Source organism: Podospora pseudoanserina, chromosome 3, assembly GCF_035222485.1.
Source record: "Podospora pseudoanserina strain CBS 124.78 chromosome 3, whole genome shotgun sequence".
NCBI lineage: Eukaryota > Fungi > Ascomycota > Sordariomycetes > Sordariales > Podosporaceae > Podospora > Podospora pseudoanserina.
This window is the reverse complement of record NC_085922.1, coordinates 1098273-1122201: the sequence shown is the minus strand read 5'-3', so window position 1 is coordinate 1122201 and position 23929 is coordinate 1098273. Positions and strand designations below refer to the sequence as shown.

The 23929-nt window shown below is 50.7% G+C and overlaps 7 protein-coding genes and 1 non-coding gene across 8 annotated transcripts; 4 read left to right on the top strand and 4 right to left on the bottom strand.

Moving 5' to 3' along the window:
* Window positions 1-237: 237 nt before the first annotated feature.
* Window positions 238-930, top strand: QC764_303165 (uncharacterized protein). The gene is made up of 2 exons (XM_062945437.1): window positions 238-705; window positions 795-930. Exons 1-2 carry the CDS (start codon window positions 631-633, stop codon window positions 813-815), a joined length of 96 nt encoding a protein of 31 aa, XP_062801412.1. The 5' UTR covers window positions 238-630; the 3' UTR covers window positions 816-930.
* An 836-nt stretch (window positions 931-1766) lies between these two features.
* GAL1 (galactokinase) lies at window positions 1767-4198 on the top strand. The gene is made up of 2 exons (XM_062945436.1): window positions 1767-2890; window positions 2944-4198. The coding sequence occupies exons 1-2, from the start codon at window positions 2253-2255 to the stop codon at window positions 3920-3922; spliced, it is 1617 nt and encodes a 538-aa protein (XP_062801411.1). The 5' UTR covers window positions 1767-2252; the 3' UTR covers window positions 3923-4198.
* On the bottom strand, window positions 4170-6258 carry QC764_303150 (uncharacterized protein). Its single transcript, XM_062945435.1, has 3 exons — window positions 6104-6258; window positions 5414-6043; window positions 4170-5352 (listed from the first exon to the last, which is right to left on the bottom strand). The coding sequence occupies exons 2-3, from the start codon at window positions 5993-5995 to the stop codon at window positions 4216-4218; spliced, it is 1719 nt and encodes a 572-aa protein (XP_062801410.1). The 5' UTR covers window positions 5996-6043; window positions 6104-6258; the 3' UTR covers window positions 4170-4215.
* sgt2 (Small glutamine-rich tetratricopeptide repeat-containing protein 2) lies at window positions 5583-8153 on the top strand. Its single transcript, XM_062945434.1, has 3 exons — window positions 5583-6651; window positions 6752-7755; window positions 7814-8153. Exons 1-3 carry the CDS (start codon window positions 6649-6651, stop codon window positions 7887-7889), a joined length of 1083 nt encoding a protein of 360 aa, XP_062801409.1. The 5' UTR covers window positions 5583-6648; the 3' UTR covers window positions 7890-8153.
* Window positions 8154-10974: 2821 nt separating this feature from the next.
* Window positions 10975-15588, bottom strand: ADE6 (phosphoribosylformylglycinamidine synthase). The gene is made up of 2 exons (XM_062945433.1): window positions 13688-15588; window positions 10975-13631 (listed from the first exon to the last, which is right to left on the bottom strand). Exons 1-2 carry the CDS (start codon window positions 15411-15413, stop codon window positions 11290-11292), a joined length of 4068 nt encoding a protein of 1355 aa, XP_062801408.1. The 5' UTR covers window positions 15414-15588; the 3' UTR covers window positions 10975-11289.
* A 1193-nt stretch (window positions 15589-16781) lies between these two features.
* QC764_0050030 lies at window positions 16782-16924 on the bottom strand. The gene has a single exon. It is a non-coding gene; the product is annotated as a tRNA-Ala (tRNA).
* A 2770-nt stretch (window positions 16925-19694) lies between these two features.
* On the top strand, window positions 19695-20303 carry QC764_303120 (uncharacterized protein; the record flags this gene model as incomplete). The annotated part of the gene is made up of 1 exon (XM_062945432.1): window positions 19695-20303. One exon carries the CDS (start codon window positions 19695-19697, stop codon window positions 20301-20303), a length of 609 nt encoding a protein of 202 aa, XP_062801407.1.
* Window positions 20304-20556: 253 nt separating this feature from the next.
* Window positions 20557-23902, bottom strand: RHO2 (Rho GTPase). The gene is made up of 5 exons (XM_062945431.1): window positions 22579-23902; window positions 22394-22472; window positions 22322-22327; window positions 22002-22193; window positions 20557-21718 (listed from the first exon to the last, which is right to left on the bottom strand). Exons 1-5 carry the CDS (start codon window positions 22623-22625, stop codon window positions 21428-21430), a joined length of 615 nt encoding a protein of 204 aa, XP_062801406.1. The 5' UTR covers window positions 22626-23902; the 3' UTR covers window positions 20557-21427.
* Window positions 23903-23929: the final 27 nt, after the last annotated feature.

Sequence of the window (23929 nt, the reverse complement as noted above, 5' to 3'; positions counted from 1 at the left end):
CTTTCATTTCGATAGGCCACAGAACTGACAAGCAAGTCCACTCTTCAGTGACATACACGCTAGACATGTCCATAATCAATTGATCAAAAGTTCAGGAGAAGCTGGCATCTTCATTCATCTCAACTCACGAACCTTATCGATGTCGCCGCTCCCACCGGAAACACCCTCCGCCTATCTAGCTCCCCCAATACGAATCATTAGCTCACCTCTATCACGACTCATTCACCACCAAACCAGCCACATCTCGTAATCCCGCCCTGGCGTCACAGCGTGGACCCCTAGAACCCCGTCTTTGTTGACGTCCCCCCGACGTCATCCCCCCAAAAACCCTCCCCGATCAGCCACCAGGATAAGATCCGCCCAACACGCGGCCCCGGCCCGTCCATAGATTTGAATAAGATTCCTGCTGCCTTGACAGCCCCATCATCAACTATATAGCCCCTCCTCCCGGAAGTTTCCCGTCTTACCTTTCCTCCCTCAACTTGAACCGTGATTTTCGTTTCTGCAATTTCCCATAGCAAAAATAATCCTCATCGTACATCAATCGAAAATCATACTTGGCTTGAGAAAGACAAAGAAAACCCCTACACACACACCACCACCACCACCACCACCACCACCACCACCACGATGAGTGACTGCGGCTGCTCAACCTCGGGAACGTGCACCTGCCCCAAGGGCCAGTGCACATGCACCAACTGCCCTGTACGCATTCCAACCTACCTCCTTTCCTTTCCTCCATATGAAAGAAGAAACACCCGCTAATGCTTGTTTTGTTGTTTTGGTGCGAAAAGCACCCCAAGGAAGACAAATAACCCTATTACCGACCGACCGATCATTTTTGTAGGTGGAGGGAGGGGGAGAGACGAAACAACTCGGCAAGCACATAACACTCTTGTGGTGCTGATGACGACCAGCAGAAATATCCGTACGGTGCCTGTGTGGCGTTTGAGTTTGGGGTTTTGGACACGTCACGATGGGATGGGTGGTTTGAGATGAAAAACAGATCTGAAACCTGGGAGGATAGGTGACTAGGGGGGGGGAGGGAAGAGGAGAGGACAAGAGAGGAGAGGGAGGTTGAATGGTGATGGTGTACATGTGCGATGGGTTTTGAGTCTTGAGATTTGTGGTTGCTAGCATTTTGCTGTTTTTGCAATCGGAAATGTGGGAATCTGGAGTTGTAGCAACATTTGCTGATTTTGCTTTTTTGACCTGTCTAGGGAAAATATGATAGGATGGGGATTGGGAGTGGGTGTGGTGGTTTGGTAGGTGATTTTCATCAGATATGGTGGTGAGAAATGTCAAAAATAGATTGTTGTTGGTGTATGAGTATGTTTGTCAATGGTCATTTGTTTGGCTTAGTCTTACACCTATCAAAATCGCAAAATTAACTGTTTCTGTGATGCATATGAAGTATTTGGCATGGCTGGTAGATACAGCACCAAGTTCACATGACAAGGACCTTCTTTCCACCAGAGATGTCGATTATGGATTTGTGATGCTGAAAGTTCTTCTTGAACCCTGACACGCCTGAGGAAAAGCCTGTTCCTCGGAAATCAAGGTGCCACTTACACCAAGTCCGGGGCTAGCGGAGCCGGGGGTTGGAGTGTGGAGCCGCCGGGATCGGCCCCGTGGCTCCAGACTCCGGAGCAAACCCCGCCAGTTCTCCAAATCTTGGGGTTCCAAGGATCAAGCTTTTGGTTATGGGCGCAATAATGAACACAAACAGAGTAGTGTTTGAGATGTAGATAACAGCTACCTCGAACGAAGGCTTTGTCTTCTCGGCATCGAGACCTTTGCCTGAACATAATGACATGTAAAAGAAGGAGGACTGCATGAGCTCCGCTGCGGTCAAATACTCGGCGAGAAGCAGCTCGTGTGGGGAGACAGAGGGCATGACGACACCAAGGACAGGCGAGATGTGGAAGCACTTGCCTAATTTGCCTGCACAAACATCTCCTTGACAGCAGCTATTGGTCAATTCCACCGTTGAACAGGTTGAACAGGCGTGCAGCTGCCCGCCATCGTACTTCCCAAATTATACGGCCTCATGACCGTAGTGCGGGGCATTTTACTTCTTCTCATCGACTGAACGCGGGGCACATATCTTTCGCTCACCACAACCTCACCCTAATCATCCGCATCACCACGATACCCTCCGGTATATGAATACCTTCCTTTACGATCTACCGGTCCCAGAGCTCACCTTTACGACAAGATACCTGCCCTAGAACCGGAGGCTACCATCCAAAATGGCCGGCCCTGTCCCCGTCGCCAGCTCTCTGAGCGACATCTACACCGTTGATGCCATCGGCACTCAAGCAAAGAGATGGAACAACCTCCTCGCTCGCTTCCAGACCATCTACGGCCAGCCAGCCGAGTTCGTGGCTAGATCACCCGGCAGAGTGAACATCATCGGCGAGCACATCGACTACTCTCTCTACCCCGTCCTCCCCATGGCCATCACTGCCGACTCACTCCTTGCTGTATCAACCAACGTTGCCTCTACCAACACCAAGGAAGGCCACTACAAGATCAAGATCGCCAATGTTCAAGACGCCAAATTCCCCGCTCACGAGTTTGACATTCCCTATGAAGCCGTGGATATCGATGCTACTGTTCACGAGTGGACCAACTACTTCAAGTCTGGCCTCAGGGGTGCTTTGGAGCTGCTGCGCAAGAAGCACGGCAATGACTTCGAGCCAAAGAGCATGCAAATCTTGATGGATGGGACAGTTCCGGCGGGTGGTGGCTTGAGCTCCAGCGCTGCGTTTGTGAGCTCGAGTGCTCTGGCTGTCATGGTGGCCAATGGTGAGAAGACTGTGGACAAGACTGAGTTGACTGAGCTGGCTATTGTGAGCGAGCGGGCTGTTGGTGTCAACTCGGGCGGGTAAGTTCATCACCATCTTATACCATTCATGACCATCGCTGACATGTCTCCAGAATGGACCAATCCGCCTCCGTTTTCTCAGAACGCGGCTCAGCCCTCTTCGTCTCCTTCACTCCCTCCCTCAAAGCCCGCCCGGTCTCGTTCCCCAAGACTAACCCCGAACTCACCTTCCTCATCGCCCAATCCTTCGTCACAGCCGACAAGTTCGTCACTGGTCCCGTCCACTACAACCTCCGGGTGGTAGAATGCTCTCTCGCCGCTGCCTACCTCAACGCCGTTCTCAACCCCCCCGGAACTCAACTCCCATCTGATGCCAGCCCGCTCTCGGTCAGTCTTCACGGCTTTCACGAAACGTACTTTGCCCTCCAGGAGCACTCTTCTGGCGCTACAAAGTCCAAGTCGACCGAGTCCCAACTTGAAGAGTTGGTTGCTCTCACAGCAGAAAAGCTCGACAAGAGGGACGGTTACACCCGCGAGGAGATCGCCGCCGTCCTTAACATCTCAGTCGACGAACTCGACAAGAAATTCACATCTCGCTTCCCCGTCCGGGCGGAGAAGTTCAAGTTGAGACAGAGAGCCCTCCACGTGTTTAGCGAAGCGTTAAGGGTGCTAAAGTTTATGTCCTTGCTTGAGCAGCAACCGACAAACACGGATGACACATCAGAGTACAATGCCCAATTAGGCGACCTGCTCAACCAAACCCAGGACTCGTGCCGGGATGTCTACGAGTGCAGCTGCAAGGAGATTGACGAGCTGTGTTCTATCGCGAGAAAGGCGGGGAGCTATGGGAGTAGACTGACGGGTGCTGGGTGGGGTGGTTGCTCGGTCCATCTCGTGCCTGCTGGCAAGGTCAAGGCTGTGAGGGAGGCGTGGGAGAGGGAGTATTACAGCAAGTTGGACTTGAGCGAGGAGCAGAAGGAGGCTGCGGTGGTGGTGAGTAAACCGGGGAGTGGGAGCGCGGTTTACTTGGTGGACGATAAGCCCGGGCCGGTGGTGGTGGATGATATGGATAGGGGTAGTGAGGTGTATTGAGATGGTTGGGGCTTGGGATACCTAGAGAATTCATGAACTGAGAATTAGTTGAAACATTTTTTGTTCAATTGCCTTTGGGTTTCCATTTCACTTTCAGTGAACCTATTCTGGAAGCTGTCTTTTCTGTCTGTCCACCCTCTCGTAATTCTCTCAACAAAAATAGACCAATGCAGTTACGCTGTTCATAAGCCCAACCTAGGTAACCCCATCCTAACCGCCAAATCACCTAACTTTCCAGATAGTAATACACAACATAGTCTCATTACAAATGATCTACCCCCATTCTCCCCCTCCTAGTTATCCTTCCCCGCCGCCCGTCTCTCCACATTCTTCACCCTCCTATTCTGCTTCACCTGCACCCTCCTCCACTTGACATACAGCGTCCAGGCGTCCCTCAGCACCACATACAAACACCCCCCGACCAAACTCCTCCCCCACTGATGCTGCAGTATACTAGGCGCAAACACCCCGCCAGTCCCAGCAGCAGCAGGAATGGTCCTCCTCCTCCCACCACCACCCCAAATCGACGACCAGATTGAATCCCTTTGAAAGATCGACCTCGTAACCCACGACTTGGGTGCCAAGAACCGAATCGCCTCCCCCATGCCAAACGAAATCACCGGCATGAGAAGCGACGAGACTATCGAATTAATAAACAGCGACAAGAAATTCGTTTCCCCCTCCCCGTTCGGGCCGGGTGGTGGACGGGCAACTTCGTTGTTGTCGCGGTTGCGGTGGTTGCGGCGGTTGTTGTTCTGTGGCGGAGGAGCCGGTTGTTGTGCCGCTGCCGGCGGAGGTGCAGGAAGCCCAGCAGGAACAGCCACATCCATATGAATATTCCCCATTTCATCTTGATCGTCATCATTGTGATGGTGGTGGTGATGATCATGATCATGGTCATGCCCGTCATCTCCGAGATTGAGCTGCACCTCAAAGACGATTTCATCGGCTCTGCCCATTACATCGTCGTCATCAAGATCAGCATCTGCTTGGTCGTCGTCATCCCCAAAGAGGCCCACCACCGCGCGGCCGAGATTGATTACCGCGTCCCACATGCCTTCTTCTCCGTTTTCGCCTTCTCTTTGGTTGTTGTTGTTGTTGTTGTTGTTGTTGTTGTTGTTGTTGTTGTTTCCTGCGCCGTTTTGTGGTGGTGGTTGTTGTTGTTCGCCAGGTTGCCGTTGTTGCTGCTGGCCATTAGCTGCGACAGCCTGGATAGGTGGTGGTTGCTGTTGCTGCTGTGCCTCGTTCGGCGGCTCTTCATCCATGGGCCTGCCACGGAGGGCTCGGTTGAGCCGCTTTTCTAGCTTGCCAAAGAGCTCGTAGTAGAAAAACGTGTAAGCGAATTGGACGCTCGGCATCAAAGCCACGGCCCATACTGGTGATGGGGGCCAGGTGAGAGGTTGATTTCGGCCGATTAGGAACGTGCTGTACTGTAGAGGATGTTAGCAGATAATTTGAGGTGGTGAGAATTGACATGAGGGGGGAACTTACCAGTGCACTAACTGGTAACACCACCAAGTTGCCCAAGGAAGCCAACCACCTTGACAGCACCAACCCCGGCCCGATCAAGGAGCATGTAATTACCGTAGGTATTACCCCCATCTTGTCAACCATGGACACGACAGCCCTCCGCCCGGCGAATACTGTGATCGCAGCAAAGCCATAGCTAGCGGCGCCAACAACGCTGCATTCGCTGACTATGAGGACAAGAAGGCCTGGGGATATTCGGCTGAACTTCCGGTTGAAGCGGTTGCGCAAGGCGACGATGGCATCGTAGGGTTCTTCGACTGTGATGGGGGATTTGCAAGCTGGGCATTGGAGACCGTTCTTTGACCGCCGGTTGGAAACTTCCATCTCTGCTACCCATTGTAACATGCAGTCTTGGTGGGCTTCGAGGGTACATGGGCATGGATGGACCCAGGTCGCGTCGGGGGTGTCGTTCTCGTTCTGGAGGCAGATGAAGCAGACGTGCTGGTCGTTCTCGGCGTAAGGTGCTGGTACGATGGAGGGGTGAACTGAGGTGGAGGGTGTGAGCGGCCCGGTTGGGCTGCTTGCGCCTGATGGCGTCGCCATTGTTGGTGTAGGTAGGTATGAGTGATGGAACAGGAGGATCGGCTGTCGCTGTTGGGACAGTCAGTCAGCAGAGAAGAAACATGCGATAATGTAACCAAAAAGTTATACTCAAAGAGTTCACGCGACTGTGGTTGCCCCGGTTATATCGCCACTTCGACTCTTATGAATAGTGATCAATTCTGGGCAACGGTGTTGGTGAGTTCAACGCCTGGAAGTTTAGAAGTCGGCGGCGCGAGTTGAGAGCTCCCAGACCAGGGGTTTGCAGTTGACATCAGCGAGCCCCACTATTTGATTTGCGCCCAAACGGCACCTCTCCCGTTTGGTACTAGTACCGAAGCGCTACAGAATAGCTGCTACAGTTTCTTGCAGTTGCCCGCCATTAGCCGGATATTTTCTGTAGACGTCAAGGTTCCAGACCCACGCATATTCCACCTCCAACCTTAACCCCTCCATCGACTTGTGTGGAATCCAGCCGACGCATCTGGCTCTTGGGTTGAAACCGAGCCCCGCCAACAAACTTAACTAGCTGACTACCAATTTCCATCTACTTTCCTCTTTGCTTTTGGGTTTCTGCCCGGATATATCAAATCATCGTCCTTTCACCTCAAGATACCCAATCCGCCGCCAGCAGGAAATCTGCTTTCCTTTTCATAATGGTATTCATCACCTTTCCTTGCGCGGGGTAGCAGCCGCAACTTCGCCTTCTACCCCTATCCTCATATATGAATATATGGGAATCTAACTATCCCACCACAGGCAGCCCAAAACTCCAAGCAGCGCCTCGCCCTCGCAGTCTGCGACTTCCTGTCCTCCTCCCTCAAAGACGGCACCCTCCGCGAGGAAGACTCCGACAACATCGACATCGCCATTAACTGCATCACCGAGGCGTTCTCGGTCGATTTCTCCGACAAGGCCGCTGTCTCTTCAGCCATCGGCTCCCAAAACCTCCTCCAGATATACTCCGTCTACGAGAAGTTGAAGAATGTCACCGCCCCCGCCTCCTCTCAGTCTGCAGGTTCTTCCAGCGCCCCACCACCATCAACCGCCGTGACGGAAGAGCAGAAGAAGCAGGCCGAGTCCTTGAAGTCCAAGGGCAACGCGGCAATGGCCCAAAAGGATTACCCTACCGCCATTAACTATTACACACAGGCCTTGTCGGTCCACCCCGGCAACGCCATTTTCCTATCCAACCGCGCCGCCGCCTACTCCGCGGCCAAGGACCACGAGTCCGCCAAGGCGGATGCCGAAGCTGCCGTTGCTATTGAGCCAACATACACCAAAGCCTGGTCTCGTCTCGGTCTAGCCCGTTTCGCTCTGGGTGACGCCAAGGGCTCGATGGAGGCCTACCAGAAGGGCATCGAGTACGAGGGTAACGGTGGCAGCGACGCCATGAAGAAGGGGTACGAGACAGCCAAGAGGAGGGTAGCGGAGATTGAGGCCGAGGAGTCAGCTAGTGCCACTGCTCGAAGCGCCTCTCCCTCTGCAGGAGGCGGCGGTACTCCCAGTCTGGCAGACCTGGCTGGTATGCTTGGCGGCGGTGGCAGAGGGGGCGGTGGCGGCGGTCCAGGTGGATTGGATTTCGGTGCCATCATGAACAACCCCATGTTTGCGAGCATGGCACAGAACCTGATGAGCAACCCGGACATGATGGCCAACTTGATGAATAACCCTAGGTTGAGGGATATGGCCAACTCGTTTGGTAGCGGGGGTGGGCTGCCGGATATTGGGAGTTTGATGTCTGATCCTTCTATTGCTGAGATGTGAGTTTTGTTCATGAAACTTGTTGATTGAACATATCACTGATGAAGATGAAAACAGGGCCAGAAATATGATGGGCGGTGCTGGTGGTGCTGGTGCTGGTGCTGGTGCTGGTCGGGGCAGTGGTGCTCCTTGAGCTATGTATATTCACTATACCTAATCACCAGTCTTGCTTCGTTTGTCAATTCGTAATAATAAATGGACATGTCCCGATTCTTTTTGGTCCGGTATTATGTGGAAGAATACCTAGATATGTCGTGCTGTTTTTTTATGAGGAGGGAGCGTTGAAAGCAAGGTCGATGACAATTGTCTCTTGTTTGAGCGAGGCAGATAGACTTTACGATTTCAAATGAATTTTGAAGATTTACATTGAGATATGAACAACGGACGAGTTGAGAAGAGGAGGATTTTCCGAGCTGAAACATTGAATATATATTCAAGTCGCTGGTCGCTGCTCAGCCATAACGATGCCGTCATATATCTTTTGAGGGAATGATAAATGCGGCTTTCAATCGGATAAATTACCTAGGTATTATTGCGGCTTTGAACCAATATGGCAAAACGCTTCAAGTAGCTAACTGATGAATTACTCAGATACCTAACGTACATTATAAGCGAGCGACTAATATAAGCGAGCGACTACTTTTTTCACGCAACGCCTAACCTCACCCTCAAAACCTAATTTTCTCAATAATCCAAAATGTCATCTACTTTAAAGGAAGCCCATATAATCTTAGCCTTTAAGGCTCTTTAAAATGATAAAAATCTAAGTATATTAGCGGCAGCTAAGATGTATAACGTCGATCGCAGTACGCTCAGATACCGACGTGCCAGCCGGCCTGCACGACGCGATATTATGCCTAAATCGAAAAAGCTTACTTAATCCGAAGAGAATACTATTAATTAATATATTATTAAGCTATATACGCGAGCTTTTCTACCAAGATTACGTGGTGTAGAAGATATGGCTAACCAACTGCTATACGTACGTGACGCGCCTCTTATTAGTAAGCTTTAGGTATATAACTTTATTAAACGCTAGTTAAAGCTCCGTACGCGCTTTACGCGTAAATACAATTACTAAAGGATTAAATATAAAAATTTAAAGATTATTAGCAAGTAGTTTACGCTTATATAGAATACTAAGGCTAAGTATAGTATCGTAAATAACGATATTTATAATTTCGACGAAACTAAATTTATAATAGGTACTATCTTTATAGGTATAGTAGTTACGATCTTAAACGGCTTTAATAAAGCGAAACTAACTTAGTTTAGTAATTACGAATAAATAACGGTAATTTAGGAAGTTAATACCTTTGGCTAGACTATCTTTCCTTTTATTATTTTAACCGTATAATATTATTTTATTAATTAATATACCGAGTATAACCTACTGTTTATTTAGCGTATTATAATTACCGATAATAGTTAGATTACTAATCCGGTAGGCTTAAATTAAATTAAGTATTTCGATTATTATATAGTATTCCGTATAAAAAGTAAATACCGGTTATTAATCTTTAATAGCTATTAAAGTTATTAATTTCTAGCTACTTAATATTAGCTACTTTAGGCCGCTAAAATAAGTATACGGTCGCTAGATCGAGAACTTAATATATATATATATTAACTATATAAGTAAGCTCGAGTTCTTTTATACTTTCCGCGAGGCTTTCTTCGCCTCTATAATAAAAAGAAATATATAAAGTAACTTTACGGGTATTAACTTTATACCGTATAATTTAAAAAAAAAATACTTTTAAGCTAAATATAAAGCTTCGTACGCTAATATTTTTAAATTTACAACCCGGTATTATATAACTTTAGGTCTCCTAAATACTATATAACCTTCGAGAAGCTAACTTATAGTTAACGTTTATTAAGACTTGTTGAAATAGGTGCTATTGAGGCCTGTAAATATAGGCTCAAATAGCTATCGGCGCAGTACACTGAGAGCGAAGAAGACTTTGACTGCAGCATTCGACAGTTGCCGTGGCACTAAAGGAAGGAAGATTACAGGGGCGGCGCCCTGTAATATATAGAAGAGAATCACTGTAACATAGGCTTGTGAGGCACTGATGAGTGTGGTGAACCAGTATATTGATTGAACCTTGTAGACTAAAAACTACCACAGTGGATAGGGTGTGAGGCAGAGGTCTTATAGGCCATCGGCCTATTACTTGCTCCTCGAGGGTGATTCCGTTCCCGGGCCTGAACGCGCGTTTCCCGGGCCCGAACGCCCGCTAAGTGCGCTATCCAAATATAAGGTTACAGGCCACGTTGCCGCTACCGTTTAACCACTGCAGGCCACGTTGCTGCTACCGTTTGACCACTGCAGGCCACGTTGCCGCTACCGTTTGACCACTGCAGGGCACCGGCCTTAGTGCTCGGCCTTCCGGGACCTCGGATTGCTTCCGGAGGCCGAGCCTCCGCTCCAGCAACCGCAGTCCCTAAACACTGCTGATTCAAGCCATCGTATTGCCTCTGAGGCCCTGTAATATACAGGGCTCAGATACACTGTAAAATCCACAAACAAAAGCTATATTTTAATAAGACTTACATTATTAACTATTAAAATAGTTCCCCGACTTTAATATTGGCTACGGTAGACTAGCTTACTAAAGGTATAACGGCTATAATGTATTAGGTGGCTCTCCTTCGTGTAAAGGTCTCTTCGCTCCGTAAGGCTAATAAAGTACTAAGTAAGCGCCGGAGAGCTAAAAAACACGTGTAAGGCTTGGAGAGTCACTTACTATGTAAGAGGCACAGGATCTACTGGATTAGAAGGCCGTGAATAGGGAGGGAGTGTAAGAAACGCAGCCGGATAATAGTAATGCAGGGGGGCTTCGTACGAAGGTTTAGTGCTGTAGTATATGCGGTAAGCCTAGCCATAATGCGCGCATTTGCCAGGAGGCTATAGAAGCATCTGATTTAGCTGTTTCTGATGTAATTATGGTTGCTTCTTAGTATTGTTGTGTATTAATTGAGGATAATAGTATAAAAGTTGTGAAAAAGTAGTCGCTCGCTTATATTGGTCGCTCGCTTATATTGGTCGCTCGCTTATATTGGTCGCTCGCTTATAATGTACGTTACCTCACTAAAAAAGCCCTCTTGATTGAGCAGGCCCTCAATATGGATTCATGACAACCTCGGGTATCTAATGTCCAACAACAGATGACAGAGTTCAAGATTCAATTACTCACATAAGGTAGACTCGATCAAAAAAGAAACAGTAATGCATCTCACACCGTGATAACCATTTAGTGCCTATTTACACAAGATCTAGCCAGCCCTATTCCATCTCTTTGATTTTCATCTAGTTACATTCATTCCAATACCTTTTTACTTCCCTCCTCATATAAAAAGAAAACAAAATCAAACCCACCCAGCAAATGTATGCCTCCCATTTTCTTTTTATGACACAAACCCCCTACACCATATATCCCCATAAACGCCTCCGCCAGCAAAACACCTCAATGTCTATTTTTGTTCGTTTATTTCATTTCAATCAAGCTGGCCTCAGGTAAGGCTATCTACCCAACCCAGCGTCTAGCACTCCTAAACATCCTCAACCATGGACCAAACTCGCCCCACTGCTCAACATCCTCCCTGGGCGCGTAGCTCGTCACATCCGCCATGATAGTTCTCTCGGGGTGAGGCATCATAGCCAACACCCTTCCATCCCTGCTAGCAACACCGGCGATACCACCAGGGCTGCCGTTGGGGTTGTAGGGGTATGTCTCGGTGACCTCGAGTCTATTGTCGACGTATCTGATGGGAATGCCACCCGACTCAGTCAAGCTCTGGAACTGCTGCTGGCTCTGGAACTCGGCGCGGCCCTCGCCGTGAGAAACAACGATGGGCAGAGAGGAGCCGTTCATGCCGTTGAAGAAGACAGAGGGGTTGGACGGGTTGTCCTCGATCTTGACCATGCTGTAGCGGGCCTCGAACTGGGTAGAGTTGTTCTGGACAAAGGCGGGGAAGTCCTCGGCGCCGGGGATGAGCTCCTTTAAGCGGGAAAGCATCTGGCAACCGTTGCAGACTCCGAGAGCGAAGGTATCCTTGCGCTGGAAGAACTCGGCAAGCTCCTTGCGGGACTTTTCGTGGAGGAGGATGGACTTGGCCCAACCCTGGCCGGCGCCGAGAACGTCACCAAAGGAGAAGCCACCACAGGCAGCGAGACCGACGAAGTCGGCCAGGGAGCGGCCGTTGATGATGTCGGTCATGTGGATATCGACAGCGTCGAAGCCAGCAGCGCGGAAAGCGAAAGCCATTTCGGCGTAGCCGTTGACACCTTGCTCGCGAAGGATGGCAACGCGAGGGCTCTTGCCGAAGAAGCCAGTAATCGAGGCGGTCAGAGGAACAATGTTCTCGGCAGGCGAGAAGGTCAGGTTGTAAGAAAGACCGGGGTCGGCAGAGTCAGCAATGATGGCATACTCAGACTCGGCGCAGGAGGGGTCGTCTCTGAGCTTCTGCATCTCGTAAGAGACCTTGGACCACCATTGCTGCATTTCGGCTCTGTCAAGGCTGGCGAAGGGAGCACCCTCTCCGTAACGGATGTTGAGGTTCTGCTTAGACGAGTCCTGGACAACACCAATCTTCTTGATGAGCCCCGCAGGAGGGCCACAAGTGGCGAAGCATCTCTTAAAGTTGGTCTCGTCTGAAGCGCGAACCTGGAAGACGGCACCCAACTCTTCGTGGAACAGAGCCTCGGTCATGTCAGCAAGACTGCCAGACTTGGCAACACCATCCATCATGACATCAACGCCGCAGCGACCAGCGAACATCATCTCAGCGATGGTGGTGACAAGGCCACCATCAGAGACATCGTGGTAGGCAAGAACGATGGCGCTCTCGTGAAGCTGGGCAAGGGCGTCAAAGTAATCCTTGAGGAGATCCACATCACGGACATCTGGGGCTTCGTGGCCGATAGCACCAAAAGCCTGGGCAAGAGCAGAGCCGCCAAGAGCCTTGTGGCCTTGGGCCAAATCGACATAGAGGAGCACAGTCTCGCCGACATCCTCAACGCGGCGAAGCTGGGGAGTCCAGGTACGGCGAACATCCTCAACCAGGGTAAAGGCAGAAATGACGACCGACACGGGAGCGGTAACACTCTTTTTAGTCTCCCCGTCCTTCCAGCTGGCCTTCATCGAGGTGGAGTCCTTGCCAACAGGAATGCTGACGCCGAGCTTAGGGCAGAGCTCCATACCGATGGCCTCGACAGCCTCGTAGAGAGCAGCACCCTCGCCGGGGTGGTTGACAGCGGCCATCCAGTTGGCGGAAAGCTTCACACGCTTGAGATCGCCTCTGTAGGAGCCACCCTTGATATCGGCAGCACCGAGGTTCAACAAACTCTCGGCAACAGCCATTCTGGCGGAGGCAGCAGGAGAGATCAAAGCCAGTGTTGGCTTCTCACCCATGGCCATCGCCTCACCAGTCTTCATACCGTTCAAGCTGAACGAAGTAGCCGTGACGGCGACATCAGCAACTGGTGTCTGCCATGGGCCAACCATTTGGTCGCGAATGGTAAGACCACCGACGGTGCGATCGGCGATGGTGATGAGGAATGACTTGGAGCCAACGGAAGGCAGCCAGAATACTCTCTGGACAGCTTGCTTGAAAAGATCGGCGTCGCTGGCAGCATCACCAAGAGCAGCCTTGAGGCTGGCGACGGGCTCGAAAACGGGCCAGGTAGGCTTCTTGGAGCTGACAATGCGCTCGAGCTTGCGGCCCTTGGGGAAAAGAACGTCCATAGGAACATCAATAGGGCGGGGGTACTCCTTCGACTCCTTGTCGCTGAGAACCAGTCTAGAGACACCGTCCTCTTCCTTGGACAAGACAGTTCCGACATCAGAGAAACCGCAGCGTTCACGTCCTATTGCCCAGTCAGTCAAGAGCACAATGCGACTCTGAAAAATAAATCAAACTTACTGCAGATAGCAGTGAAGCGCTCCATGCCATCGCTGTTCACCAGGATGACATAGCGCTCCTGGGCTTCGTTGCACCAAATCTGGAGAGGGCTCATGCCGCGATCGACGCACTCGACCTGGCGAAGCTCGAATCTTCCACCAAAGCCAGCATCCTTGACGAGCTCAGGTAGAGCATTCGAAAGACCACCAGCACCAACGTCGTGAATCATGGCAATGGGATTGTGGTCTCCGAGAGCGACGCAAGTGTTGATGACCATCTGCGCACGGCGTTCCATTTCAGGGTTGCCACGCTGCACACTGTCAAAATCAAGGTCGGCGTTACCCTCTCCGGAAGCGTTACTGGACGCAGCACCACCACCCAGACCAATCAACATGGCAGGTCCACCGAGGACGATAACATGAGCGCCCTCCTGAACATCCTTGGGATCCTTGAGGGCGTGCTTCTCTCTTACAGTACCGACGCCACCAGCAATCATGATAGGCTTGTGGTAGCCACGGAACTCGCCCTCGGCCTTGGTGTCATCGGCAGTAAGGAGAGTTCTGAAAGTACCGGTCAAGCATGGGCGACCGAATTCGTTGTTGAACCGGGCACTTCCAATGGGGGCCTCCAACATGATGTCAAGACTGCTGGCGTAGTGAGCAGGGCGACCGACATCGATTTCCCAGGGCGCCTTGTGCTCGGGGATATGCAAATCAGAGACCCAGAAACCGCAGAGACCAGCCTTGGGCATGGAGCCCCTGCCAACGGCACCCTCATCGCGAATCTCACCACCAGAGCCAGTAGCAGCTCCGGGGAAAGGGGCAATGGCGGTCGGGTGGTTGTGTGTCTCAACCTTGGCGAGAACGTGAATAAGCTCCTTGTTCAACTTCCAGGAGCCAGTAGAGTAGTCTGGGGCCCACAGGTTGGCGTTTTCACCCTGAATGACAGCCGCATTGTCGCTGTAAGCCGAAACGGTGAAATCAGGGGTGGCCTTGTGGGTATTCCTGATCATGCCAAACAAGCTGTGGTCCTTGGTGATGCCATCGATAGTCCAGTTGGCGTTGAACTGCTTGTGACGGCAGTGCTCCGAGTTGACCTGAGCAAACATGAAGAGCTCGATATCATGGGGAGGGCGGCCCAGCTTGGTGAACTGCTCCACCAAGTACTCCACCTCAGACTGATCCAGGGCCAGGCCGCGAGCCTTGTTGTACTCATTGAGCACCTGGACCGGGTCCCGGCCTTCGGCAAATATGTCAACGACCTCCAAAGGAGCGGGCTCGCTTTCGGCAAACATGGTATTGAGATCCGGCTCTTCTGTCGTGAGGTGCTCGGTCATGCGATCATGCAGAACATCCTTGAATGGAACAGTCTTGTCGTTATAAGGCTGATCAAACTCGATGGTGATGATGCGTCCGCGCTCTATCCGCTGAATCTGGTTCTCGAAGCCGCAAACATGGGCAATCATGGTGGCCTTGGAGCTCCATGGCGAGAGATATCGCGGTGTCACGAACCATTGGCGGCCGTAACCGATGTGAGTGAGAGGAGGAGTGGATGAGCCGGAGAGCGGGAGAAACTGGGAGAGGGTTTGCTTCGCGGCATTGGCGTCGCCGTTGATATGGGCGTAGTAGATCCAGGAGCCGGCGAGCTTGGACACCTTGATGGGCGCTATCTTGTTGATCTGATCTTTGAGCTTCTGGGCCTCGGAGGCCGTGAAGCAGGAGTCACCTGCGAGGGTGAGGTGCGCCATCGTCTGTGGTGATTGCGATGACACAGAAGAGGGAGCAATGACAACGGGGGGGAGGTCAGCTCAAATATAGGGGATGGACGACTGCAGAGAGCCAAAGCTCACTGGAATGGATACAGAGTCATCGAGCGAGCTGCGAGTCTGGAGGCGGGGTGGTGGTGGCACTTTCGAGTTTTTATGATGGCGGGGCAGAGAGCAAAACCCACTTTATTTTTGCGCTTCCCCACACAATTGGCTGGTTCTCTTATCCAACCAGTGCACTTCTCTTATCGCATAGAGGGGCAGCGCGAGAGCGAAACGACGCTTCATGTTCAAGACGAGCATATTCACGGCTTTAATTCTCTCATATCTCGAGTAAAACTTTGATATTTCCTTCTTCTCCTCATTACCCTAAACCACCTATATATCTGAGGAAGATACCTCGATAACCGTCGTATCCTCACATTCAACCGGAACTCGCTGAGGGATGCATGTGTCAGTGTCAACCTCGTCAAGGATTTATCCCAGACCCTGACTGTCAACTGTCCATCATGCAGTCCTGGCTCGCGAGATCGCTCAGGCTGCGTGGGGGTTCCTTGCCAATTACTCTATCAAATCCATTCAGTTCGGTAAAATGCCCGAGGTTTTGCGGTATTGGATGGCAACCTTTGGACACGTACGGATCCCCTGAAAACATAGGACCGACAAATGTCTTCCTGAACTACTTACATCCTATTCACTACACATTTGGTAGGCTTCTTCTAGGGTCCTATTGGAGACCCCTCCTCCTAAAGCAGCAATCATTTCAAGACGGTGTTAAGTAGGTATTTAGTGTTTGTGCCATATTCCTCTGGTTATCCACATACAGGTATTTGATGGCGCCTCAATCAAATTAACAGCGGTTAGTATAACGAGACATAATTTTCTACCAAAGTGAGAAGACCGTCCACTCATGAAGTTGTATTGATCCGCACCTGTTATTGGTAAACTAGCGGAAGAAATTGCAAGGCAAATCAACTACGACGCTACGGGAGGTTTGCTTCAGAAAGAAGTTCCAAAGACTACCTACATGAATACTTTCCAGCAGGTATCTCATAACTGCGAGCTCGAAAATCACTTGACAGTAGAAGGTCTACTTTAATGAATTCAGTTCTTGCTTACCACATTAGGATGGATCTTGCTGGTGGTTGAATTTTATTCAATGCCTAGTCAAGATGATTCATTAGGGTAGCTATGGTCATGATGAGAACGGTGGATGCTTAGGTACCTACCTAGATATATCATCGGAATGCCATCTATTATGTTATAACACATTGTGAGGTTGTGTAAAATCAATCACAGACATTACCACTGGTGAAGTAAACCAAAAAGGCAGAAAAATGCAAAAGGGATTGGACGTACCGGGGTTTGAACCTGGGACCTTCTCAAGGAGCCGTGTATCATTCAAGCCATGCAATTATTACAGAATTGGAACAGTTTCAGAGCAACGAACAATTATTTGCAAATGAGACGTCGTACCACTAGACCATACGCCCTGTCTGTTTTGTTGTTATGTGGAACCAAACACAATCTTATAAGCTTGGTTTCGCGTCTCCCCTAGTTACGGAGGCAACAATGGGGCAGGCAGGTTCGTCTGGGTGTTGCCGGCCTGGCTTCCACCTAGCACTGATTACCTACAAAGAGTTAGCTATCAGCAGATCAAGCTGTTCACGGGAGTTCTATCAAGCCCATTTCCCACATCTATACTCCACAGACGAAGTGGTCGAGTCGTTTTGACAATATCCCTTGATGTCATAAAAAGTTTGACACAGCTCGATAGCCTAGAGGCACCTAACGTTTGGCTTTATATTATAACTACTCTAGAAGATAACTTCTTCTTTTTCTCATTTAGTGGTATCTAGTTGGTTTTGAAGTGTTCGGATGGAGCCGGTCACTTCAAGGAAAGAAAAGATGCGTTCCTCATGGTCTACATCAATTCAAACATCACAGTCAACGCAACCGGGCATTTTCATCCTCGATGTCCTTGCTAGCACAGTTTAACAGAAGGCGCTGAAAATCGGCTTTGGTGAAGTATCTTACCCACGTTGTCGTCGTGAATCCATGGCAAAACCGAAACGGACCAAAAACTGATCACCGGGACTGGCTGTGGGGTCAGTTTACCTCAGGCTCTGAAAGCAACTCTAGCATTGTATTGCAAACTTAATACTTATGTTCCAGAGCTTACTAGCATTGAAGTTCTCAAAAGCAATATTTACCTTAAAGTCCATCGTATACTCTTATTTCCTAGTTTCAGCCTTTTTTTATTTTTTATTTTTCAAAGAAAAACGGTATGTTCATCAAGGCCTTTGACGTTTAAATTCAATCCTGTATGATAAGAGACACAGTACGAACCAGCAAGTAACAACCCTACGACCAGCACCAACCACGATCACCTATAATAACAAGATCCCCGGCAACAGCACCAACAGCAGTAACAGATCAATAGCATTAATAACAGCAACAACAGCCACCGCGATGTCGCTGCAGCAAACAGACGCCTCCGCACGCTGGGCCAGCCTGGTTCAGGCTCACCAGTTTACAGTGTAGTCGCGCGAGGTAGCTCGCGAGAATGAGCTAAATACGCCAGCGCCAGTAATGTTCTTCTGGAGGAGGGTCTTGAGCGTGTGGGCGATGAGATCTCACATTTCTCCGTTCACATCCAAGGAGTTCGAATTCGAAGGGCAAAAGTCGCTGCTACGTTTCGAGAAAACATCCGGCTCACGGGACACCAGCGCGGCGACCACGCCTTCCGGGTAGCAAAGAACTCCAAGATCAGGTAAACTCTCAAGAGGTGCCTGAAGTACGAAAGCCAAATCCAGCAATTTTCCAGACATTACTTTCAGCGGTTCATGTACGCAGTCCTGCCGGCAATTTTCGAGATGGTTATCTCTCTATTGGCTTTTAATCCGGCTGTCCAGTAACAATCGCTTCTGTTTGAACTTGAGCGGATTGGATTGAGGCTGAGACAGAATCAAATCAGCCAAGTCGACAATATCTGCCTGAGCTGTGGAAACTTAGATTGTTGGCTTTTGGGACGAGACGACTATGATCACGCCAAAGGTTCGTCCTGTCCAGCTTATAGCAGTTTTCCAGACCTCAACAGCGACGGATACATATGCCGCGGCTTCCTGGTTGGTTTACAAGCTACGAAAGAACAATATTTGGGGCTTTCGCTCGTATCAACTTGAGTGGAATTCGTTTATCCCTTTACTCGAAGATGCATCTGGTACCAATTTCGACATTCTGCTTAAGCATCACACAGAGAGGATGAAGAGAGAGGGACTATCTATGCTTTAAACAGCGTCTCATCAGTCAGCACGCATGTGTTGTTGTATTGCAGGCCAGAAAACATCACCCTTGACTGAATCACTGTGAGCGGAGGTGGAAGTGAAGAGGGTGTAAGTGATAACGATAAGGAACGGGAATGGGTCCCTGCCACCCTGCCCACAAGTTAATCAAGACACCAAACCACCCAAATCGCGGTCACTTATACAGGAACCACCAATCCTCACCAGCCATATCTAAACTGTAGTTTAGCTAAAAGCTTCCAAAATTTTGAACAGGAGTAGGCCCGAGGTACTATATCCTTCTAGCACTTTTTTTAGACTTTTAAATACTTTTTTGGGAGAGAAAGGCGTGTGTGAAAAGGCGGTTTGTATTTGGTGTCGCAATTATTTGTGGGCAGGGTGCCTGCCAAACCAGATTTCTAGGCGGCCGGCAATCCAGCAGCCAATCACCGCTCGAGAGGCAGCTGTTGTGCGGGGACCCACAGGAGCACTCAACTTTTCATCATTTTTACCGCGAGCACCACGAACACCTTGCGACTCGGAGCCCCCGCAGTGGTCAATCGAGTCCCCTCGTCCGCGATAAACACCAGTCGTCGTCGGGTCCACGAAGATAAGGAAACTTTACACCGGGGACAACACCAAGAAAAAGAGGCCACTCGATACCACCGACCCCTCGGACGACAACCCTCCTGGAAAGCGACCCAAACTCGCACCTCTCAAGACTCGCGATCTTCCCACTGTGAGACCGGCAGATCAGGAACCTACCGACCGCCCCCACGATCGAACAAGCCCACTGCAACCTAGTTCCGAGCAATTCCTTTCGAGATATATCCCAAAAACCTCAACCCCTCCCCCGAACCGCAAAGGCGTCGCCATCCCCACCAACGGCCGCCCCAAGAAATCCGTCCTTGCGAAACGATCCCCCCCTCCAACCCGAAAACTCGACCCGCAAATTCATCCCCTTTTAACAGCAATCACCATGTCAACCAAGACCTTCCTCCCCTCCCTCAGGGCCCTCACAACCCGCCTCTTCACCCGCCCACTCCCCCTCCCCACCCAACAATGCCGCCCCCTAACCACCACCCCCCCAAGCCTCGCCCTCTCCAAATCCTCCATCGCCAAACTCGGCCCTGGCTCCAAACCAGGCAAGGGCTCCTCCTCAGCCAACAAAAACCAACCAACCCGCCGCTCCAAGAAGAAAGGAGAAGTAGTCCGCGACCCCCGCATGATCAACCTCCTCCGCCACTTCGCCATCCTCTCCCCTCAACGCATCCCCGCCCCCCTACGCATGGCCCGCAACCGCTACCTCCGCCACTGGACCATCCACCGCGCCTGGCTCCTCTTTCGTCGCCAGCAGCGCGAGGCCCGCGAGAGGAACTGGATGAGGCAGTACCAGTCCATGAACCGCGCCTGCGAGGAGCTGAGGCTGACGAGCGGGCCAGGGACGAGGGAGGAGGGGTATCTGTTTAGGATGGCGATGGAGAAGAAGGGCGTTTATGGGCTCAAGGGGGTGCCGATTGAGTATGCTAGGGCGCAGACGGAGACGCCGGCGAGGGTGCCGTGGGATCATGAGTGGAAGAGGGATTGAGTAGTAGATTCGGCCTAGATTTGGAAGATGTTGAGAGATGGGAATTGGGCGGGTGAGTGAGTGGGTGGGTGTATATACCCTGATATATTTTGGGATGTGTGGAAAGAGAAGTTGTATAAAATATCATGTATCATCACTACAAAAGAAAACGCTTTCGGCATTTTTTTTTTAAAAAAAAAACTTGGAAATCGCGCTCAGAGCAGCAAATAAACAAGCTCAACCACACTTCACAAATCTCACTGGGTCATGACTGATGAGTCCACAATCTGTTTTTTTTTTTCGAATTGAATACAGAAAATATTCGATAAGTCACAACCGCCCCCTGCCGCACCTACAACACCACGCTTTTTACATGTTCCCATATTACCCTGCTCATAGAGAAGAAATGGAGATATGATAGGAAACAGAGACATCGGCAGTTCAAGATAGAAAAACCTCAAAAACACAGTTCAAAATAATTAAATTCCCAGTTTCGCTTTCCATGCAACAAAACAACAGAAAAAGAGAAAAGAGAACCCAGCCCAAACCCAATTTCACTACCTGCCCCTCCCATTTCCCTTTGATGAACACTAATAAAAAAACATGACAAAATACAGACAATGAAAACAAAACACCTCCCCGCTTGTTCCCCCATTCCCTAGATCGATACTTGAGAGAGAAAAAAGCCTCCGACTGAGAGTAGTGAGAAAGATATAACCAGAGAGAGAGAAAGCAAAACCGAAAGTAACTTCTATAAAACCGTTATTAATACAGAAACTCGCTGGCCTTTTTGGTTCCCCTTCCCTCCCGTCGTTTTCACACGTCAAATGTCGTGTGTGTATGGACTGTTGTGCCGGATTTAGGGCGGTTTGTGAGGGATGATTGAGTAAGAATGTTATTCGTTCCGGCCAAGCGGTGGCAGTGATGTCGTCTGGGGTGGTATGTGGTGTAGTGTGGTGTGTTGGTGGAGTGATGGTGATGATGAACATGAAGCGAAGCTGCTCAGACCTGAACTGCCTTACTACTTCATGCGACTTCCAACGCGACCTGGGGCTTGCAAAAGAAACCTATGCCATCCCGTCCTCCTCCTGGCGTAAATCGGTCTTGTCCCGTGAGAAGCACGACATGTCGGATGCGTTGGTTGCTCATAAAATGACACAGCAGCCGCCCCCCTCGCTCTTCTCAAACATGAGCAGCGACGCTCTCGTGGCCGCCTCAAACACATCATCGACGCCCTCGCCCGTCAAACTCGAGCACTCGAGGTACTTGCGCGCGCCGATTTCTTTCGCGGCATGCTCGCCCTCGGTCGGCGTGATAAATCTCTGAGATTTCTTCCGCATCTCTTCAATGGCGACTGGGTCGTCGCGGAGATCCTTCTTCAGTCCTACCAGGATGATCGGCACCTCGGGACATCTCTCTTGTGCTTCTGTCACCCACTGTATTACACATTATCTCGGTCAGCAAAAATGCTTCCTCCTTTCTCCTTTGCGCTTGCTTGCTCCCTCCTAAACCAAGGCACAACACCCAGCAGATCCCGACTTCTTCCACGCCAATTGACGAATATGGGGAGTAGAAGAGATTGCGGCGTGGTACAAGCGTAACACCATGACGGTGACGTTAGATGCAGCCCGGAGTCTTGCAGCATGGGGGTTGGCCGAAAGAGGGAGGGGGCCCATGCGAGAAGAAGCATGGGGAGGGGGAGGATTCGGCGGAACCCACCTTGTGTTTAACATTATCGAGTGAATCTGGCGTGTCGATGGAAAAGCCTATCAGGATGACGTGTGCTTTGGAGTATGCTAGCGGCCGTAACCGCTCGTAGTCTTCCTGGCCGGCGGTATCCCAGAGGGCGAGTTGTACGTTCTTGCCGTCTACTTTGCAGTCGGTCACGTAGTTTTCGAAAACGGTTGGAATCTATGGGGGTGGTAACGTTGGTTAGCGTCGTTGAAGTAGGCAAGGCCGGAGGACCACATCGGTGGGAAACATTGGCATGGAGTTTGTAGGTGATTCGTAGAATTGGTAATTCGGCGACTAGGACTTACATAGTGCTGTGTTTACCCATGTTAGCATCAACAACACACCGACGAAGCGTGGGTCAGTCCAGGAGGGCTTACTGTGGGGAAGAAGCCGAGGGTGAATACGCTCAGCAAACTGGTTTTACCGCAAGCACCGTCTCCGATGATAACGAGCTTCCTGAACAACGGGTCGAGTCAGCAAGGTCTCAATTGGGGGGTTGAGGGGATCGCGGTGCTGGCTCCGGCAGAATCGCAAAAGGTGGATGGAGTGGATCTGGACGTACCTTCGGATGGCAGTCTGGTGCTGTCCGGATTCTTGCATGGCGGCCATGGTTGGCAGATGTGTGGGATAGGAGGAAGGGGAAATCGGAGGAGCGTCGTCTCGCTCTGGGGCCTCGTTCGTTGTGCGCAATGGGTTCGGGAAGGGGGTTGAATTGGCCACGGATGGACGAAAACTGGAGAGAAATAAGAGAAGCACACTGCTCTGGCTGACCGCTCGCCTTTCAAAGGAAGCCGGCACAGTATGGATGCATGGCCAGCAGTAAGCGGTGGCCCAGGAAATTTCGAGGGGAAACAATGGGTTGATAGCGGCTTGAGGCCTGATTACATAACACCAACACGCCAACAGACCCCTTGTTTAGCCTCTGGAGCTTCCCACTGGCAGCGTCTCGTCCCGGCCGGCCCTGGGGCGCGATACGATGTGCCATGCCCCACTTTCCCCCAGTTGCTGGGCCCAGCAAGCCCGACAGCACCGTTCGATTTTAACTGTCACTCCTGTCGTCACTGGCAAACCATCATCCGAACGCACCGAGCAACAATACCTAGTCTACCTGGATCAAACATCTGTTCAGACTAGGTGACTGACTAGACACCTCAGCACACCCAAACAGACCACACACAACAGCCCAACTTGGCCAAAGCAAACTTCCTCCGTGCGTGGGAAACGCGAGTGACGAGTGGGCCGTAATGGCCGCGGGATGCTCACACCATGGCTTTGATAGGCTACTGAGCCGTTGGCGACCGGCGCTGAACTCTGGGGGGGCAGGCGGGCGACCCTGAGGCTGTGCACCTTCACAACTTCGTACCCGACGACATCAATGCTCAATACGCACCCGATACGGCCTCCCACGCGAATCATGGCACCTTGAACGGAGCGGCTGACGGAGCTGGAGTGTTCCATTGGACCGGATCAGCTATTCTTGACTACCTATGTAAACGAGGTTGTGATTATGGAGAGAAGACAATGTATCATGGTCACGGCGCCAAGACAGATTAGCTCTTCGGTGTCTGTTACACCATGATATGGTTCTTGTGCTAAGAAGCTGTGGAGCAGAGGAAGCCGCCAAGGGTGTGTTTGAAACAGGTCGGTTGGCACTCGAAAGGGGTAGGTCAGCAAAGATTTGTGGTCGTGAACAATCGCAGTCGGTGCGGATGCGGCATCGCTTGCATTTGAAGGCCAAGAGATCTAGCTTCCACCGGTACCGCTGGCCCGGGAGAAAGCCACATGGAAATCGTTTAATGGTCGACATTTGCTCTCGAATCGAGTGCCTATTTTTGTTTCGAAGCATTGCTGGTCAACAGGAAGCTGCGATGGGTGGAGAGTATGAACGGAGTAAGTGTTATCAAGTGATGGGC

Bases quoted from the DNA above. Each gene is read 5' to 3' on its own strand.
- QC764_303165 (XM_062945437.1), top strand. From the start codon at position 631: ATGAGTGACTGCGGCTGCTCAACCTCGGGAACGTGCACCTGCCCCAAG. The intron at 706-794 runs GTACGCATTCCA...TGGTGCGAAAAG, and splicing joins GCACATGCACCAACTGCCCT to CACCCCAAGGAAGACAAATA.
- GAL1 (XM_062945436.1), top strand. From the start codon at position 2,253: ATGGCCGGCCCTGTCCCCGTCGCCAGCTCTCTGAGCGACATCTACACC. The intron at 2,891-2,943 runs GTAAGTTCATCA...ACATGTCTCCAG, and splicing joins GTTGGTGTCAACTCGGGCGG to AATGGACCAATCCGCCTCCG.
- QC764_303150 (XM_062945435.1), bottom strand. From the start codon at position 5,995: ATGGCGACGCCATCAGGCGCAAGCAGCCCAACCGGGCCGCTCACACCC. The intron at 5,353-5,413 runs GTAAGTTCCCCC...CATCCTCTACAG, and splicing joins TGTTACCAGTTAGTGCACTG to TACAGCACGTTCCTAATCGG.
- sgt2 (XM_062945434.1), top strand. The intron at 7,756-7,813 runs GTGAGTTTTGTT...AGATGAAAACAG, and splicing joins GATCCTTCTATTGCTGAGAT to GGCCAGAAATATGATGGGCG.
- ADE6 (XM_062945433.1), bottom strand. From the start codon at position 15,413: ATGGCGCACCTCACCCTCGCAGGTGACTCCTGCTTCACGGCCTCCGAG. The intron at 13,632-13,687 runs GTAAGTTTGATT...ACTGGGCAATAG, and splicing joins GCGCTTCACTGCTATCTGCA to GACGTGAACGCTGCGGTTTC.
- RHO2 (XM_062945431.1), bottom strand. From the start codon at position 22,625: ATGGCCGCCATGCAAGAATCCGGACAGCACCAGACTGCCATCCGAAG. The intron at 22,473-22,578 runs GTACGTCCAGAT...CCCGTTGTTCAG, and splicing joins CACCAGACTGCCATCCGAAG to GAAGCTCGTTATCATCGGAG. The intron at 21,719-22,001 runs GTGGGTTCCGCC...TGTGTAATACAG, and splicing joins TCGATAATGTTAAACACAAG to TGGGTGACAGAAGCACAAGA.